The sequence below is a fragment of the Hetaerina americana genome, unplaced genomic scaffold (genome assembly GCF_022747635.1).
Source record: "Hetaerina americana unplaced genomic scaffold, ioHetAmer1.1.p SCAF_3, whole genome shotgun sequence".
Lineage (NCBI taxonomy): Eukaryota > Metazoa > Arthropoda > Insecta > Odonata > Calopterygidae > Hetaerina > Hetaerina americana.
The window spans coordinates 27,996,500-28,016,523 of NW_027286874.1; the positions used below are offsets into that span (position 1 = coordinate 27,996,500).

At 42.0% G+C, this 20,024-nt stretch overlaps 1 protein-coding gene across 1 annotated transcript in view; it reads left to right on the top strand.

Annotated features, from left to right (window-relative positions):
- LOC139690919 (ubiquitin carboxyl-terminal hydrolase 36) overlaps positions 1-19,670 on the top strand; it is a 243,032-nt gene extending 223,362 nt beyond the window's left edge. The window contains exon 4 of the mRNA XM_071588541.1: positions 18,998-19,670. Within this exon, the coding sequence (XP_071444642.1) occupies positions 18,998-19,433 (436 nt within the window). The 3' untranslated portion in view covers positions 19,434-19,670. The remainder of the gene's footprint in view (positions 1-18,997) is intronic.
- The last annotated feature ends 354 nt before the right edge of the window (positions 19,671-20,024 follow it).

A 20,024-nucleotide genomic window follows, 5' to 3' on the forward strand; every position in this document is an offset into this window, starting at 1 on the left:
TAGTGTGATTTTTATACTATTTGGGGAAATGAAGGTAATTTTATCGATTGATCGTGACATTACAATTGTATCGATTGTTCTTGTCATAAGATTACGTAATTAAATTGTACATTTTCTGAACCAGTCGTTCGATTTAAACTAATCATGTAAGACAAACTTAAATGATGAAATATGCCACACACGGTATTATTTGACGTTTATGTAATGACTTACGTGTCAAAGAGCCAGAAAAATTGAATTTATTGTTTATCGCCGCCTTCACCAGCCCCTGTTTCGTGATATCCACGAGTTTCTTTCATTGTGTCCTCACCTATCTGTGAACAATTTTCGTCCCCATTTCTCTCCATCCCACTCAAGAGACAAATCCATTCCTTACGATCATTCCTCTTAGCTTCCTTACCGAGCCTTTCAAAAAAAATCGTTATGGAACCACGCCCTGATTTATCAGTAGGAATCAACTTGGGCTATTTATGTTCTCTTTGACCTCATCTTTCCTTATTAATAATTCTTCGCCGCGATCATTATTTTCTTCCCATCGCAATACTTCATTGCTCTTTATCTCCGAGATCTTCGTTCGGGAGGGAAAAGATGGTATCCCGGTGGGGTTAGGGTTAAATCCCGGCACCCTCACCCTCGTCCCGCACGCATTCTGACAGCCTCTCCTTTTCCATTTATTTCATGTAGACGCATTGGCAGAAAAAAAACTTGGTTGTTCCTTATATCCATTTGAGTTTAATCACTCAAAGTAAATACGCGGTAAAAGGGTCGTCATTTTTTATGCAACCCTTACCCCTAGATGAAAGAGGCTGAATAAGAACTACCTTCGTCTGACCACTCCCTCGATTATACCGGATCGTTACCAGCCTCAAACAATCCACTTCCTCCGGTAGCTGTCGCCTTAATATTTCTGCTGAGTGCATGCCTCCCTTTTTCTCACCGCAAATATTTCCTTCCGCCTGCCGATCCATTTCCTTTCATTCCCCGAACACGCCCGCTCTTCTATTAGAGCCCATTCTCGTTTCAAACATCATTCTATTTACCCCGTCATCTCCTGTCTTCTTCCTCCCCCAACCTGACTCATCCCAGCCTCCCCCGCCGCGCCCACTTGAAATGATTTCGAAACTCTCTCTACAATCTATTGGCGTCCAGATTGCCACCCGACATTTTCGCGAAACGTTTGCTATCTTACTCCAAGGTACCCTCCCTCCATTCTGTATGTCCCCTGATCGAAGTAGCGGACCTAGAAAACCTCTAAGGAAGGAATGGGAATGTTCAAATATGAATAGAACCATTTTAATAACGTTCATCTATGAAGCCAGTATTAAATAATGCTATATTTAAAACTACGAGCATTATTTAAAACTCGTAAGCATTCTAATTTAAAGACCGCAACGCATCTTTTTGGAGAGATGATTATATTCTTGGGGGACAGCAAAGTAACGTCGAGATGTAATCGATGTAATTATTTTTAAATCTAATTAATCCCAAAAATAATGTGCATGGGAGGAGGGTGGGTATGCCCTCCCCTCTCTTCTCGGATCCGCCACTGACTCCTGGACCACTGTAATTTGCATCGGTTATGAATGTGCTTGTTGCTAACGATTCGGTCCTTTCCCTTATTTAATTGAAGCATCGTCTTCCAAGTCCTGCTAGCAGTACTACTTAAGAGGCTGTCTTTTAGCCGTTGCCTAACCAGGATACTGTCGTGTGCCATCGATCCGGCGGTCAACCCGAAAATTTATCGACCTACTCCCGCCACCACGCTGGCCTGTTTACTCTTTAAACTTTACCGAACGCGCAGGATACCACGCGCGCAATCCAATATCTCGCTTATTCTCGATCGTGGCCTCTTCCTGTCCCCGAATCCTATATTCACCAGCCCTCAAGCGCAGCCTAACCAGTCATTCACACTATCTCCACCCATGAACTTTCTCCCACATCCCCAATAAATTTATTCCATTCTTCAGTGTGCAAATAACCCCTTTTACTCGCATTCTACATCGCCTCCACCCGCTCTTAATCATTGCTTCCTACATTCCAACGGCCACCAACAACCAACCCCTTGAAAGCGAGGCCTTCCCTGCAGATGTTTCCCGGGCCCTTGAACCCTTAGCCATCGATTTTTGCGTTCGTGCGTACTCGGGAGTGGGCCTCCCCTTCTTCCCATCCCGCTTCCTGTCCCTCCCTCGCTATCGTCTCCCTCACTTCCCCGCCCACGCCCTTCTTCTTCCCCTCTCCCTCCGCGATCCCTCAACCCCACAGGTCTTCTGCCCCAGTCATGCTTCCCCCTTCCCAAACCCCACGCCTTCCCCCTCTCTATCCCTCCTCTCCTGGATTCCCCCGAAAAGGATCTCCCATTCCCTCTTGCCGAAAGCGTGCCTCCATTCGCCGAGGGGTGACACGAGGGGTACGTGGCTCCCCGTATCTCGCCCTCCCGCCCCCAAGTCAAATATATACGAATATGCTGCACGCCCCTTATTTTCAACCTCTCGTGTTTACCCGCAAAGTGAACACCCTCGCGAAACCTGAGCGACGGAGCTACTCCCATTTCTTTTAGTGTAGAATGAGTAGGCCGGGAGGAACACCCACGCGGTTCTCTTCATTCGCGGGGTGAGAAAGGTAACTAATGTTCGTTAACCCTCCCCCTTGGCCTTCTTTTAAAAAAAATTGTGTGCGGACGCCTATTGCCCGCTCGAGAGTGGAGAAGGGAGAGCAGTTCATTCACGCCACTCGAGGACTCTCGATTTTTTGTGTGTGCGTGGAGAAGCGCGTGCGCCGTCGCTGCGCGAGAATTCGAACTCTTCTCGCAGAACGTGGCGACCCCTCGCGGGACTTCCAGTGGGACCTCCCGCTTGTTGGTCAGACCTCTTCTCCTGTGTACCCACGCGGGTGTTGGATGCAATGAAGGGAGCAGAAACGGAAGCAGTACCGGTGCAGGGCTTGATGTCTCCCCATTGTGCGAGTGACGTTTGCTTTTTTTTACCGAAAAATTCTTGAATTCACGTGGCTGAAGTAAATGCTTTTTCCCGATGCAAGTGTGGAGTCGCTTACCTTCACTGAGCGGAATTTCAAAATATCTTCTCTTTGGTGTGCTGCACATGCGCTGTGCTTGTGGAACTTTGGTGCTAATTTGGTCTAATTGTTGAGACCACAAGTGGGGGGGGGGCGTCCGCCGCCGCCCTAATTCTGCCTCCTCATTCGTCTTCTCAACGTGCGCTTAACTTTTGTCCCTTCAGTGTTTTGCGTTTAATTCACACGGGCAGCGTGCGAGCTTTAAACGAATGCGGATCGATGAGAACATATGGCCAACGCCGTTCATCGTGAGAGGGCCAACGACCTCGCAACGTAAATAACCTCGTTGCTGAATGTCGATCTTCGCCCCTTAAATAGTGGTATATATCTCGTGTCTCTGATTGCAGGACGTGGGTCTGCCTGTCTCGTCGGAAATACACGGGAGGCTCACCGTCTTCACACACCTCACTTAACGTGCGCAAGTGCTGGCTAATTCTCGCTTCCCTGCCCATAATGACCCGAATCACCCCTCTCCCTGTCGCCCTCTCTGTGGGGCAAATGGGGTCAAGATTATCGAGCGAATTGAACGATGTTACAGCTGTGACGGCGGACTACAATGGGGTGTATGGGCAGCAATAGGAGGAGGGGAGTGGTGGGGGCGGAAGCGAATGGCGATGACACTGACAAGTTTGGAGTTTTTATCGAAGCAGAGTGAAACACCGGACACGACGAACCTTAATGAAATTACTATATATTACAATCTCAGGAATTTTTTAGACGCTAACGGCGACCCGACTTATTGTCATCCCAGCGTGTGATCGGGCAGAGTTTTCCATGCTCCAGGGTGAGGTGAGTCCGCATCTCCGTGTCGCGGAACGTGGTCGGAAGTCGAGACTGCGAGCAGGGAATGATGTGAACTGCTACTCCCTCCACTCGTAGCACTTCTTCGCTGCACGAGGATGCATAGGCGATCGAAGGGGACCGTGATGTGGGAGAAAGGGTTTTATCTCTTGTGTGGGAACAATGCAAGCGGGAGGGTGTGGGGTTGAATGAGGCCTAAGACGGTGCTCGAGGGTGAAAGTTGGTCGAGAGGGAGGAGGATCGTGATAACAAGAGATGATCACGATAGCGTGGCGATTGCCATGGTGGAACACAATGGTATCTAGCTTGTCACCACGGCGGAGAAAGTTGGGGCCTTTTTAAAATCAAAAAATTGTTTTTTTTGTCATTATGGAGTGGAGGAGGAAGTGAGGCCTGCAATTTTTTTGCCCTTGTTCACCTAAGTACCAGCGGGCAAGCACCTTTCTCCCCACGTCTTCCTTCCCCTTATTTCCCCTTCTTTCCTCTTCTCCTTTTTTTCTTCATGTGGTAAATCCCTCCCTCCTACGTTCTTTGAAGCTGGTAATCCTGTCAGTTGACGTCGGTGCATCCAATAGGCTTAGAGGATGGGGCTTTTCAAGGTGTAAACAGAGAGGCTTAATGAGTTTTCAAGGATCAATAGGAATGTTTGTCATTCATTATTGTCTTGATTGCGATGTGACTTGTACGAATTCATTAATGATTTTAGCCGCAGTCCTAGTTAAAGAGGTTTTGAAGAGGGTGTAGCATCCGCTTACTAAAAAAATTTGCACCCGCGTCTATTTTATGTACGTTTAATAGTAAGCGCGTGGTAGTTCAGTGAGGAAAACTCTAGGCTACTAACCCGAAGATTCGGTTCCGGATGACGACTCTAGGCATCACGGCTTCACCCAAGCCTAGTGATTTTTAGGGTGCCACGTTTTCTTAGGAAAGCGCAGGTGACACGTGTAAAATAACTGCCTCCCCCAATACCGTTTAAATGAATTTCACACGCTGTTGGGCATGGTATAAGGTGAGCTATAACTCTCCCCTATCAAACCAGGCTTCAGGTTGATTACAGTGGTTGCTTTCATTTGAAGAACATTCACATGGTAGCGTGTGAATGTTCGTCTTCACTCCCCGTCCCGAAAGCGTGGTTGAGACTCGGTGATAGTTCCTGAAGAAATGGTTAAGCGAGACCGGTAGCGAGAAGTAGAGGAAGTGTGCAACGGGATACTGCGGATGTTATCGGTTTTCGGTGAAATATCTCTCCCGAACACTTATAACGCCTCTGAGAGGAGTGCAAGAACTGCTCTTCGACCCTCTGGCTCTGTTCCCTGCGGCGACCAAATTTAGACCACCGCGAGACGATTCAGCGAAGCGGGTGTCGGGGCATTGGCGGAGGATGGGGGTGGTTTCGAAGTAGAGAGAGGTTTTACACCCTATCTAGCCGGAGAGAGAGAAATAAAGGAGGAGTAGAGGTGCATGTGTTCGTTGGAGTGAGGAGTAGGGGAATCGAGAGGCGGAGAAATGGGGTGCAGGAGGGGAATGGGGGAATAGGTGGGGCGGGCTAGGGGCGGCGGCGGCGGTGTTGGGACTCTGTGGTGGGGGCGGCACCTCGGGCGCTTGTTTCATTGACGAGCGCGGAGCCGAAGGCGGAAGGCCGAAGCTGGGCGAGATCATCCTGGATGCACGAGGGAGAGGGGTGACCACGTCTCGACTCTTGGCATACCCCCGTTCGGTTTCCCTCGCATCGCACGCTGTTCCCGTTTCTCCACGGAGGCGAGAGGACGGGCCAATCAGTATAGTCCTGTGCCCTCTGGCGCGAAGGGAGGGCGAGGGAGAGGGTGTGCGTGCGAAGGAAGAATTTCGTCCGCATTACCCTCTCTTTTCCTACGCCAAATCCCCGCCGTGTGCACTTCGTGTGTTCGTGTGGGTGGGTGGCGAGTGCATGGATAATACGCGTTCCGAGCTGTGAGGTGCTTCGTCATGGAATGCGGGTGGCATAAGAGGAAGGGAGGAGGAGGAGGCTGCTGTTCGCGGGGAAGGTTTTTTTTATAAAAATCCCCTCAGTCATTTGCCCGTCGTCTTCGAATTTTCGTCTCCCTCCCTCCCCCAACATCGTTCTCCGATCCACTCGACAACCTCCCACACACACACACACACACACACACCCACACACACACACACCCACACACACACACACACACACACACACACACACACACACACACACACCCCACTCTTCCTCCTCTTATTCCTCACCCCCGAAACACGGCGTGACACGTGCTCCTCCCGCTACTTGTTTATTTCTTCTTCTACGAGGCTTTTTGTAGAAGAAAGCCTCGCGCGAAGGGAAGTCTTATGAGAAAAATTTGGGGAAGATATTCACTCTTGTTGGAAAAGTCGTGCCCGTGAGGTGATAGTCGCCCTCGCTCATGGTTTCGGGCCCTCGGTGCCATTTGTGTTTTGTTTGTGGCAGTGGTGTGTGGTTTTCGCACCGAGTTTGTTTAGTGGCAGTGTCGGACGTTGAGGATTAAGTGCTGTGGTGGACTATGTCGGCGAGCCACGGAGGCATCCTCTACTACGTCGTGCAGGTGCCGAGGGTTGCCGCTGCCGCGAGCACGGCGGGAAGGTGCACGCCGGTCGTGCATCCCTCGAAGGGACCAATAAGGTGCGTGGTTGCTGCTGCGGCGATGAGGACGTCAAAAACCATAGTGGTCGGTTTTTTGGTCGAGTGGTTGCGTAAATGCGTTGTCTTGATGTACAGCTGTGGCGTGCCGTTGCGGCTTAAGCGGGGCACCGATTGAGTTCACCTGACAAAGCATTCGAGATTAATTTCATATCCCAGTGGAGTCGCACCGTTCATCGACGAAGAAAGTCGAATGGTGCTTTATTTTAGCTAAATATATTCGTGGCACGCGAAACAGATATTTCTTTAAATATAGGAAATTTGAATTAAGTACCGACCACATATAGGAAAATGCTAATTACATTCGGGATGAACCCTGTTCGACGTCGTATCTTATTGTGTTAGTTACAAGTAACAACACCTGATTTCGCAACCCTCTCCTATCAATCGTCACACGAAATGTACGAAAATGTCACGCAATATACTCAGAATTGAGCAAGGTCAACGTATTACGTTTTGAGTATAACCTCTACCCTTTCTATTTCTATATATTATAATTTATCGTGCAGTCGATAAAGAACTATTATAGATAAATAGGTAAACAATTTTAAACGCACCGAAAATGCTGTAATTCGTTATTTTTGCTCTGAAATGGCAATAAATGGAACAAAACAATGACGACATCGTCCAATGTATTAATAGAAACACTGTAATTCAGTCTGTGGGTTCCATGCGCGTTTTGACGGTTGCGGTCGCTTCACACCATGGTCACAAATCAATATATACCGTCACAACACAACACTACGTTCATTTCAGAGGCGCGACTCGAGGCTGACACCATCGGCATATTCTGCGGGCACGACCTGGGCGGTCGTGCGCGTGCTGATCGTAATAGCCGGCGAAGGAAATGCTCATTTTCAGCTACTTATTGGACTTTGAAAGCGAAATATACCCATATTTGCAATTATTTTTTTTATTGAAGGGCTAGAAACTATACTGTTGTCATTTCCACTTGAAAAAACTCTTCGGTTCCTCAGCGTTTGAAGTCTTAGTTTAATTTTATTCATTGGGTCAACGTTCAACAAAAAGGTAATTATTAACATTATCTGTTTCATATGCGCCAAATTAGAAGGAAATAATGTATCCAATCAAATACAAAGAAAATTAAGATATGGCAGTCTTTATTTTCTGTCCTAATAAATTCTAAATAACGTTTTAGATACATGTAATACGAGATCCATTTATTATGCAAGGTAACTCACTAAGGGATGAAACAATTATTCCCATCAGGTAAGCAGTATCACTCCATTGCTAGGTATTTGATCTAGGTCTTGTTTAGTATTTTGCAGTGAGCAGTTAAAGTAATTACGTTATCAAATAAAATATCTCCGGTTTTGGTTAAACAGTAAACTCGTCCCGTTTACGTTTGAGTCTACCGTGGCCTTTAAGCTGACCTGCTGACCTCTCTGATTGATTCTCTATTAATGTACAGGAATCGGGATCAATTCTGTTGATTAGTTCTCATTCCAAATGGATTCTCGAGATCGATTCAGAGAAGTAGCTAGAAAGAATGATTTTGGATTTGGTTGTTTTTTCTGTTAGAGAAGACTACTTCGTGCGTCATCCACCACTCCAGTTGAATTTGGCGTTTGAAGAATGTGAAATATCTCAAATGTAAAGAATTTTGATGTTGAAATTGTATTGTAAGAATGTTAACCGTTTGATATTTGACGCTATTAATGAAAGTAGTTTAGCCTAATCTAGTGTACCGTTATGTCGCGTACGCGATATCAGATTTCACTAGTTGTTAGAATTTCTACTTTCCCTGCAGTAAATTACTGCACGTGACTGTCCGTTGATTGGGCGTGTGTTGCATTCGTCTCAGTGAAGTTTTGCACTCGTGGGTCTGAATTTTTGCATTCGTGGCTTAAGATTTCTTGCTCCCATAGCTCTGAAACCCCCTTTGGAGGAAATGTTGAGTGAATCATTATAATTGTAAAGAATATTTTTATTCATTCACCACTTAAAGAGGAACAATCATAATCATCAACATTTAAAGGTCGTGCATAGCATTGCAGCATATGTTGGCATATGTTCCAAAGCAGGATAATATCTTTAGGTTTGTGTCACATCAGATTATTTTAAATGGTCTCTTATTTAGTTTCCGCATGTAAGTTTCTGCTGTTCCCTCTCCTTAAGATTATAAACCTTTTCTTAGGTAATGCTATGCGCACGGTAAAATTATTATTCTGATTTCATTAATCTTCTCTCGTATTTCATTTACTTCATTGCTTCTTCGTCCAATTCTGAGAGGCATAAGGATTTGAAAAATGATCCACATCACTTTAAAACCACCCACGTCGTCACTCCTTCAGTGTTTTCTCCTGAATGCGTATGACATGGTTTATGCCTGCATTTTATATTAGTTCATATACTATATTGATACTAGCAATTCATATAATTTTCCTATCAAAATCATATTAGTTAAAATTAAAAGTTTAATGTTATAATAAGTGCTTAAATGTGTATGCTGACCAGATTTTTTATTCATTCATTGGTCGTTCAATCCTAAGATTGGTTGACAGCAGCCCTCCATCCTAACCTATGTGATGCTAATTGGCTTACTTCCTGTATTTGTTGGTATTCTTCAGTTTTTTAATGTTATTTAATAATCCACATACTCTCTGTATCAGTACTCTTTGTCAGTTGGAGTTAGGTTTTTAAACGATTCCTGAAAAACCATTCCGCATTGGCATGGATTTCTTAGCATTTCATTGCTGTGTAAACACTGATTCACCCGGTATTATTTCCTCCTTCAATCCTTCATATTTTCTACCCACCTCATCCTGCCCAAAAAAAGGATAGTTTCTTCATATTACCCGCTGGTCTACTTTTTATCACGGGCTTCAAAATTTCACTACCATACAAATCTTCTCAATTCTTTTTTTCCGTCTTAGAATTTCACTAAAATAGTTCTCTCTTCCCCTAAAATATGTATAAATATAACTTTCTCATTAGCGTTTCTATCTTGTCCACATATTTTTTTCCATTCTAGGCTATACCCATGTAAATAGTAGTATTTATATCGGTATAAAATAATAAGTTCAATTTGTGCAAGTGATACTATGTTGTCCGTGACATGTATATGAACTCGTCCTCTATGAGAATTCTTTAATATCGAAAGGGGTCCATAGGGAATCAGAGATATGAAATAAACCACTATATTATTGATGCAACGCGGCACCATCCTTCGCCGATCAAACAATACACTTCCGTACCGCGTGCGCGCTGAAACACTCACACCATCAAGTCGCGAATTAAAATAGCGCTGGCCGTCACTAGATCGCCCTTGAGAGCTTTGGACTGGGTTCATTCTCGTCTCTCTCTCTCTCTCCAATTGCTTCCCTCTTCCTCCCGGATGCATTACCCCCCTTCGAGGGAAGCTCGGGGTGGAATGAGAGCAAACCAGGATGGTCGAGAGAGAGAGAGAGGGGATGTAAAGAGGAGAGTGGCGCACACAGGGGTCTACTTAAAGGAGTTGGCTCCGCCCGCACCTGTCGCTGCATCCTCCCGCCTATCTCCCCCGCCTGCCCCTCCCGCGGAAGGGGTACTCTTGCGCACCGCATTGAGAATGTTTCATAATGAGAGAGTTGTGGTCGGTCGCTCTTGCAAGGTCGAATGATCGCGCGCCTCTCCGCCGCCTCCTCCGCCTCCCCCTCCAACACCCCCCCACGCATTTCCTCCATCTCTCCCATCCCTTTTTCCTCTCATCCCTCCCTCTCTCTTCTATTTACTCCCGCGATTGCGACACACTTGTCGATTGCCACGCTTGACGGGGAGAGGCCTTGCGGAAGGGGAAAAAAGAGGAAGAGGAAGACGACGCCCCTTTTCTCTTCACATCCTATTTATTTATTTTTTCATTTTTTTTTCGTTCGCGATGTTCACGTGTTTTGCCGTTTCTTATTCCAATCGTTGTCTCGCTCCATTCTTCTCTTCTGCAATTTCTGTTTGGGGAAAATTGGAAAAGGAGATGAAAGGTTTGGGTGTGGACTAATGCTTTCCCATTCATAGGTATGTATCTATCTCGCGTGCGCGTGTGTGATTATGGGCGTTTCATATGATGGCCTTGGCTGAAGAGTTGTGTGTTCGATCGATTTGCGGGCGAGTGTGGGAGTAGCCGAAACGTGGGCTATTTTATTTTCGCTTCCCATTCGGTCCGACTGGCGCCTCCCTTGAAAGAGGTTTGTATTGGAAAAATCTGTTTCGTTCGTGAGGAGTAGCATCTGGGACTGTTTCCAATAAAAAAAAGTGATTTCCATTACCGAAGATAAGTTGCCATTACACTTTCTTTCTAAATCCTCTTTGAGTAATGCCGAAAAATTTGGACGTGATAAACATTTGCGAACAAAACCACTCTCGGAAGAATGGCCGGAATTCAAATTGTCGTGTTCAGCCAAAACGTGAAGGAGGCAGCCAACTCATGCTTCATTCAAATAGCTTTTCAAACCTACGTCCAAGTCATTTGTGACGTTTTTGAACGGACCTTCCCGCGAAATTATGGAGTTCTACTCAGGCATCGCGTCCGTTTTATTCAAGTTAAAGTCGTGAAATGACATCTCCTCTCAAAACAGTCGATCGATTGTATTAAGAGGATATTCTGCAGTTATCTGCTGGGTGAAACTTTTTTTTTGCCGGTTTCAATCTTCCTGCATCATTATCAAGCATCGGAATGATTTTGAAGCATCGAAATCGCCGAAAATAAGCATGCTGTTTGCGGGAAACTGTGAAAACTCTTCCTTCGGTCGTAATTCAGTTCGACCATATCAGTCCTGTCGCCATTTTCTTCCTTTCGACGTTTTCCCTTGTGTGTGTAAGTGACGGAAGTCGTAACTTCCGTGACCAACTGAAGGGAACGAATTTATTTATGATCTTGTGAGCTTCAAAGGAGCGGAAGATAACACAGAAAGGCTGTCGAGGGCACTAGAATATTAATAGCTGATCGAGAATTGAAATACGTTACGAGACATTAGAGAAGCCTTTTAGCGGTGGGTGAAGGTAAGGTAAAGGGGTATCCGGATGCTAAGAGAGGGGTCAGTCGCGCTTCCTGATTATCAACTGCCGACTCTTGCCCAAAACCCCCAGGGCGGTCTAATCGAATTGAATGTCGTAACACTCCGGAAACGATTCCCCGTCACCAGGCGACATTACTGATTGAGGTGGTCCCCCGCACTTCCTGGATTGCTATGTTTGTTTCAGCAACTTCCATTGGTTAGAGGGTTCTACTTTCCTCGCGCTATGGTTGATCATTGCGGTTTGTCTTCGGTCGTTTTTTTTCGGATTTTTCTCAAAGTACATAAAATTATTCGCTGGGATACAGCGAAAAAGATTTCATATAATAGTTTTTGGAACTTTCGACTGAGGGATGTATACTCCGCGGGCAAAAATTTGTATTTAGCGCCTTCCCATTCGTCTAATATAAATGTGTATTCACATTTCACGGTTTGACAATAATTACTAGGTTGAAGTTAACACGACGGCATCATGAAACCCGTCCAAATGCCGCTCAATTTTCATGCGCAAACCTAATTAGAAGTGGATCCCGGTCAAGGCGAATGATTTTTACACTTTGAAATTGTTGCATGGGATCCTAAAAATCTTCATCAAGATGTTTTTGCACGATAAAGATGTCTAAATGGTGATTTTTTTGAGTATTGAACCATTATAAAAATTAATAAATTTTTTGAAAAATTCTTATGTTTGTAAGTCTATTTCCCGATTTAAAGTGAATATGATAGTGGTAATGTTGTCGAGTTGTAGTCGCAGCGGCGACTTGGGCGGTTGAACGATGCTTACCAACGTAAAGTAGGTCGAATTTGTTATTTATTTCACAACGTGATGAAACCAATAGCGTTTACTACCAGAAATAATCCAACTTGGCGGCGATTCACTGTTTGTTCTCTCCCGTCAACGGCGACAAAAATGCGTATTTTGATTTCTATCTGTGCACCTGAGCTTGCATTTGCCAATGGGATGGGCACGTCCTGCTTTCTCATTGTTATGGTCTTCAATGGGCATATTGCAACGTCCGGCAGCTTACTTTCCTGTCGCAGCCGTTGATGAAAGGATTAGGGAGGAGAATTTACTTGTAAAACGCGGATGTCCGAAATACCCAAGGTCTGAATCCATAGTTGCTTTCCAACTCTGCTTTCCACTCCGTCTCTCTCGCGTCGTTCGAAAAGTATTGTATTCGCGGGGAAAAGGAAAATAGAATTCACATGTTAAAGCTGCTGGTGGGAACAGTTTGTTAAAATAGCCCTTACACGAAATATTAATTAATGAAATCCTGAATTGTATAGCATTGCATGATTTAAGTATCATGATAGATATGGTGGTATGAAATAAAGATGTTTTTGCTATTATCAGCCTAATTAAAATGTAAACTTATAAAAATCTACAGAGAATTAATTCGTATTTAAATAAGTTATTTTATGAAATTAAGTAAGCCAGTTCCAAGTACATTTTATGCCAGTCACACATGTACTGCCATTTTAGGATTTATTGTGTCTAAGTTTTGTAGTTGGCTTTGTGACACTTCTCGGTTGAATGTGATTCCAAAATTCGGTTTTAACTTTACTATAATTAGCTGTTGAAATGTTAACTGGTGTGTCGTTAAAATTCTTTTGCGATATTAACTGAAACTTTAAATGAATAGTATTTTGATGTGCTCTACACAAATATCATATCGAAAATACAAATTCATAAATTTAAAAAAATGTATTTTTGATGACACATTGCATCTTAACAAATGTGGCTCTAAGCCGTTGAAAAGTAGACCTGGAAAGAAAAAATAGTGCAGAATATTGAGAATAAATGTTCATTTAAATTATCGTTGCCGTAAACATATTCAAGATTCCAATATTTTCAGATCACACTGTATTGGTTTCATTTCGAAATACTTAACTTACAGTTCTCGCAATTCTAATACAAGTATTTCACCTTCGACGAGACTATACTTACCATCCACCCGTCTCAAGTCAATTATTTTGTCGTATTCTCTGTTTTGTTACCGCAATGTACCACAGTAAATTGGCAATATTTCTAAATAAAATAAGTATGAATGTGGTCTTTTTTTGACTTCCTTCTCGTTCAATGAACGTTCCTACACTCACTAAATTCGACTGGTGTGTCGCGTGCAATGACGTTCTCCTTTAATGTTATGCTATTTTCACATCGAAGAACTTGTTTGAAACTTCGTCTTCGATTTACTCGGTACCGGCGTGGCAGTTATCGTCTCTTACTTAAAGGTTATCCCCGTCATGTCATTCCCTCGCGTTACTATCTCAACCTGATGCTTTTTGTATTCACCGTTTTCGTGTGTACCGATGGCATCCGCACAGGTATATCTTGAATAAGAAACTCAATATAAAACTATTTGCACAGTGAAATTCCAGAAACTCATAATTATTCATTGCTAATTATCATTTGGTACCGTGATTTCATGTCTTACATGTTGACATACGGCTATATATTTAAGTGCAACCGTATTCGAGTCCCATAAATGCGAACGTGGTGCAAAGCACAGAACTGTGTGCATTTTTTAATCAGTCAGATATATCAATATTTGACAGTCATGCATTGTTTTCAGATCTCAGGGATGTCCAGACCACTTTTCATTATTTTTTGATGTATTAAGAGTTTCCTAGAATTCCAATTATTTGTCAATGCAAATATTTCGCAGTCGATATTAATTGGAGTTGGATTCTCCGGCGGGGTAACATGAGAATCAAAGACTCCGAAACTATAATGTTGCTTCCGCTCCCCAAGCAGAGATAGTAAATTTTTTTCAAAGCTTTTACGGAAGGGATTGGAGGAATATTGCTGCACTACCAACGTACGAAGGTGAATCAGTATGCGTATTGTATTATATTTTGAAAGCTCCCCAAAATTTTGATCTGGCTTCTTAGAAGTAACCAAACGCAAGTATCGCCACTGACACCTGGCTCGGCAGGGCAATGAAAATCAAGTGTATCCCATTCTAGACCCTTGACTAGTGAAGGTGAATTAGGGGTACATACAACCAACTTAGGTGAGCGGATGTTTCAATTTATTACCATTTTAGGTGAACTGGAAAGCACAGGAACAGAATTGCGTTATAGCAATTACAGCAACTGATGTGAATACAAACATAAAAATCGTGGATCCTAACACGCATTTCAAAGGTTAGACTTATATCTAAACCCGTTATTATAATATCACTCTAGCTACCAGTGGGTAGAGCTACTTAACTGAGGTTGACGCCTCCTGCCTTCATCCAGGCTGTGTGATTTTACTGAGAAACCTCGGGCGGCACAGGAAAAGAAACTGGCCCCGCTATCCTGATGCGTGGATATCACTCGCCATTTATGGTTTAGCCCGAGCCGAGCTCCAGTCTTAGCCTATAATATCAACCATTGGGTTGATTACTCTAGTTGTTAAGAAAAAGCACAGTTTATTGGCATCCAAACGGTAACGGAGGACGGTCACTGAAGTCCCCTTACGGACGGCGGCCCTGCGAGTGTGGTGTTCGGGTCTTCCAGAGCTCGTTCGTTGGGGTGCAGCCCTAGCTTTCCCAAGATGTTTTGAAAGACGGCGAGGTGACGGGAAAATTAGTATTTCTACACTCACATCACGAGCGAAGAAAAAAAATGATGCGATGGAAGATAAATGGTATATATAATTCCATCGATTATTATCGTTATCCTAACTTCACGATTTCAAGGAATGCAAACATTCGGTCAATGATTGAAAAATGTTCGCGACTTCTTGCGCCGAATGTCATCGTGAGGAGAATAAAAAAAACACCCTCGCTTGCTCCTCCAGAGGTCGCGGGTTCAATTCCCCATCTGTTGGGTTTTTTTCCTCCATTTAATCGTGGGTGTTCGTGATTGTAAGCATGTCTGCCCTGTAATCGTTTTTTGACAGACTTCAGGACAATCAGCCAAGGAAGTGTTGGGTAAATTTTGAAACATTTAAACGCACTCCCAAGTTATGAAAAGTGTATTTGCAAGAATCACCTGCCAAGACCACAACCCATTCTTCGTGAAAGTCTAACTCAAACGCGGCATGTTTGACTTCCGGCTTAATAGAACGGTGCATTTTTTTCGAACCGTGGGAAACATTATTCAAATGACACCGTTGCGGTGAGTTGTATCGCACGAATTCAATTCCGTGTTACTCCATGGTGGTTGCTTACCTTATTCCACTTGGCGCTCAGTTTTTGCTAGTACATATGTAGTTCCTGACAAGAAGAGGATCAGCCGTTGCGATTAAATAAGAAGAGCGAACTCTCCCCCCTGTAGAGTGGGGAGAAGTTCTAAATTGTGAGAATGGAAAATTTAAATTAAACCCATCGCGGAACGAGGTCAACTCTTGTTCAAAATATATGGTGGCATTTATATTTGTTCGTAAAGACCTTTAGTGTCCGCATCAACGCGAAATTGATAGGTTGACCGCATTTATCTGAGGAATGTCTTAATTTAAGGTACCTTTTAAGAGTGAAAGAGTTTTTTGGAAAGAATTTTCTTTTTCGCCTCTTCTAGTGTTATCCCCTTCGAAGTATTCCCAATTAAATATTATGCACCATATGCCAGCGCATTTTCCAATCCTCGAAACACTTCTGGAACTCAGTCATTAGCATAGCTTTTAGCTCTCTCAGCGATGCGTTTTTAATCTCATCTATGCTTGCATAACTTCGGCCCTTAAAGATTTTCTTTATTTTTGGGAATAGGAGAAAGTCACACTGGACCTGTCTAGCGAATATGGACGGCTGGGACGTCATTAAAATTCTGTTTTGGCCAAAAATTCACGAACAAGTAATGAAGTGTGAGCAGGTGCTTTATATTGGTTGTGCAAAATGCATGAATTGTTCCGCCACAAATGCGGGCGTATTATTCGTATTGCTTCACGTGAACAGCATTGAACTCGTAAGAAATACCCTCTATTGGTCGTTGTGGCAAGAACTCTTGTGAAATATGCGAAATTACAAACTTCCCGTAACTCTTTGAACACACTCAGTACCATATTGTCTTTTTTTGCTGTTGTTTTGAAGCTTAAGCAAAAGAGAGATTCTTAGGAAATAGAACTGACAACAACACTAAAATCTTTCATAGCTTTTTCATATTTGTGGGCCCCACTTGATGCATAGTTTCTGCTAGTCCTACCTTGCATTTATTATCCATTCAGTCCACCATTATCTTTCTTAATTGATATTGATTGTGGGCAATAAAACAAAAACAAATTCTCGGTCACTCTGTGTTATTGAATTATTCACCTGTTTGTGCAGTTTTTATTACAATATGTAAATTATCCTTTCAGTCAGTTATGATTTTAAAAACGTTTTCATTTTTGTAATGTTGAATCATGCCCTTAAAATTATTGTTCCTGACTATTTTTTCACAAAATCTATTATACATTTTAAATTCAGTAATAGTCATCCAGGAAAAACTTGTATGTTGATAAATAATACTTGTCTAAAGTGGATTGTTTTAATAAATTGTGATTTAAATCAATGAAATTCAAGCTTAATTAATGAAATTATTTGCTAATGCTGTAAAACTTTTAAGAATGATGGTTTTCAATCTCTTGCTTTGTTGCTATGTTCCATTTTTTTCCATGATACATATTTAGAATTATTCAAGCTAAAAATTTCTTATTGGAACTTGGAATTAGCATTTTTCTGAAAGTAAATGATATAAAATGTTTAATTTCAATTTCAAGATGTGGAAATTTGTCATTTTATTTCATTTCATATTATTTGATACAGTTAAAATAACATTAAATAAGTTTTTATCTTGTTCTCATAATTTATGGATACCATTGTAAAAAAATGGCATACCTGTGCACTAATGGTATCTTCTTTTGAAGAAGTGTTTGAGAATTACAAATGCCATCCCCTACTTCCCCCTTACTCTGAATAATTTGCGACATTGTAAGAAATTACTAGCCACTAGAGCACCACCTTAGGTTGGTGTTTTTTGAACTGGTTATCAGGAAAGTTTATTTGTTATGGCATATGCCAGCTTATCTTTTGGTCTTAAAAATGTTTTATACAGAAATATTCTAATCAAAGGCAGATTTAGTTCATTGATTTTCATTGCAAATGAAATACCTATTTGCTTTTGTGTTTGCTCTAAATTCCACGATAGCTTCTTCTCATTTATTCAGGAAAGACTTTCTATATCAGAATGGGAATCACTTACCCATTATGAATTTTACCTCACAGAAAAATATAGGTTCTTCAATATATTTAGATGTGAAAAAAATAATATATTAGAGTTTCATTTAATAAGGTTGTTTTGGTTTCTTCCTATAAATATCTTTTTATTCTTTGTGACTGATGGTTGAGGCCGAGACTTTGTGGAAATCCATTGCGAACAGGAGTTTCAGAAATAACTTTGCAGCTTCCACATAAAACAACTTATTTATTTTCTACTAGTAGCTTTTTGTACGTTCCTGAAGATGGTACAGTGTAGCGAAACTAGTAGAAAATAAATAAGTTGTTTTATGTGGAAGCTGCAAAGTTATTTCTGAAACTCCTGTTTTTTATTCTTTGGCTCATATTATTATTAGGAATTGTCACTGAAATAAAATATACCATGAAATTACTTGAGTTCATAGTAAAATTGGGTTTGTAGTGGAATCTTGTTTTTGACCTACTTTTACCTTATTTAATGATAATATCCCATTCACATGCTAATGTGTATTTTCACTATCTATTTATTTTCTTGAGTTCTCATCATGAACGTTGGTCTGTTCTGGCAAGTTTCTTAGTGCTCCAGTTAGTTTCCTCAGATTGAAGGGCTTGTGTAACTATATAACCACTGTGGGAACATATGAATGACTATTGGTTGTTTTACAAAAGTTGTGGTGGGCATTTTCCTTATCATAAGGTAGAAGATGTGCCTTGTTTGGCTTTTTATGTTGAAAATAGAATGCTACATTGTGAACCACTCAAAATACACAGAGGAAAATTCTGCTTAATTCAACCATCCCTCTGTACCCCTTGTATGTTTCTGTTTAAAACTATTTGAATAGAATGATGTTAGTTGTTGGTCTATATACTAAATAGGATGGAAAATAAACAGCTCAAGGGAAATCATTCATGTTAAATTTGTGGGAAAAATGTTCCTATTGCAGTGGTATTTTTTTAATTACGTAGAATGAAAGTATTTTTAATTTATTAAATCTTCTTAAAAACTACTAGAGTGCAAACTTGAGTTTTCAAAAAATCACTCATTAACATGCATGTTGGGCATTGGTAAATTTTGCCATCTCAATTGTAGACAAATTAATGGAAGGTGAAATTTTTGATCTGAAATACCTATTGGTGTTTATATGATGTGATCACCCCCAGATTATGAAATTGCAAATTTTATGTAAATTTCAAATGAAGCACCCTTTTTATTTCTATTTGTCTTTTTGCACCTCCAAATTTGGCATGTCATATTGATTGTGGAATCTTTCAATCATTTTCCATAGCACTGACAGCGGATGGGACAATCCTTTCCGGCCAGATGGTGACTTGAGTCGTGAAGCAGATGAGATTGTTGAGCTGATTAAGGGAGGGAAACCCATAACACCCACACCTGGCAGCGTAGCACCTCCTCTGCCCTCAGTGGAAGATTCAACGGATGGACCCCCTTCGACGCCTCCTGGCGTGCACGAGAAGGCAACATCGGTGCCGCTCACAAATTCCGTGAAGCCCGATGGGGTGGCAAAGCCTCCCTCCAGTCCGAAAGGAGGGGGAACTGGGGCCAACGGTAATGCAGCCCCAGCGACAACAGCAGTCGCCCCATCAAAAGGCCCCTCTTCTGTTGAGGTGCAGCGGGGTCATGTACCCCCCGGGGATCAGTGTCAAGTGGAGCATGTGGTGCTCAAGAAGAAACCCAAGTGCAAGTGTTGTGTCATTCAGTAGAGGAGATGAATATCGGCACGCTGTGAATACGGAAAAAGGAGAGAGTTGAGAATAGAGACAGCCTTTGAGCCGTCCTCCCAAAAATTTGCCTTGTGCTGCTTTGTGCCCTCTTTTAATCTTATCATCATCACCATCCTCCTCCACTCCTTAATCGAGAAGAATATAAGGAAAATAAAAGTCCCCTTCTGGGAAAAATCCACCACCATAAATGATATAATATCTTATATATATATATATATATATATATATATATATATATATATATATATATATATATATATATATATATATATATATATATATATATATATACATACATACATACATACACATATATATATATATATATATATGTATATATATTTAGATATTCAATCACCATATGTTTGTGGCTGTTTTTAGAAGACGAAAAATGGCAAAGAATATTGTTCATTTGGAAACATGAAAAAAAAGTTGCCCAAGGAAACTGGGAAAGGTAAGGGAGGAGGGGAGTGTTGAAATCTGTGTTCTTGTACGTGTTGGACTTGGGGAGAAAGTTTATGGTCTCCATTTAAATGAAGAAAAAACTTCTAATAATATTTTAATGGCAAA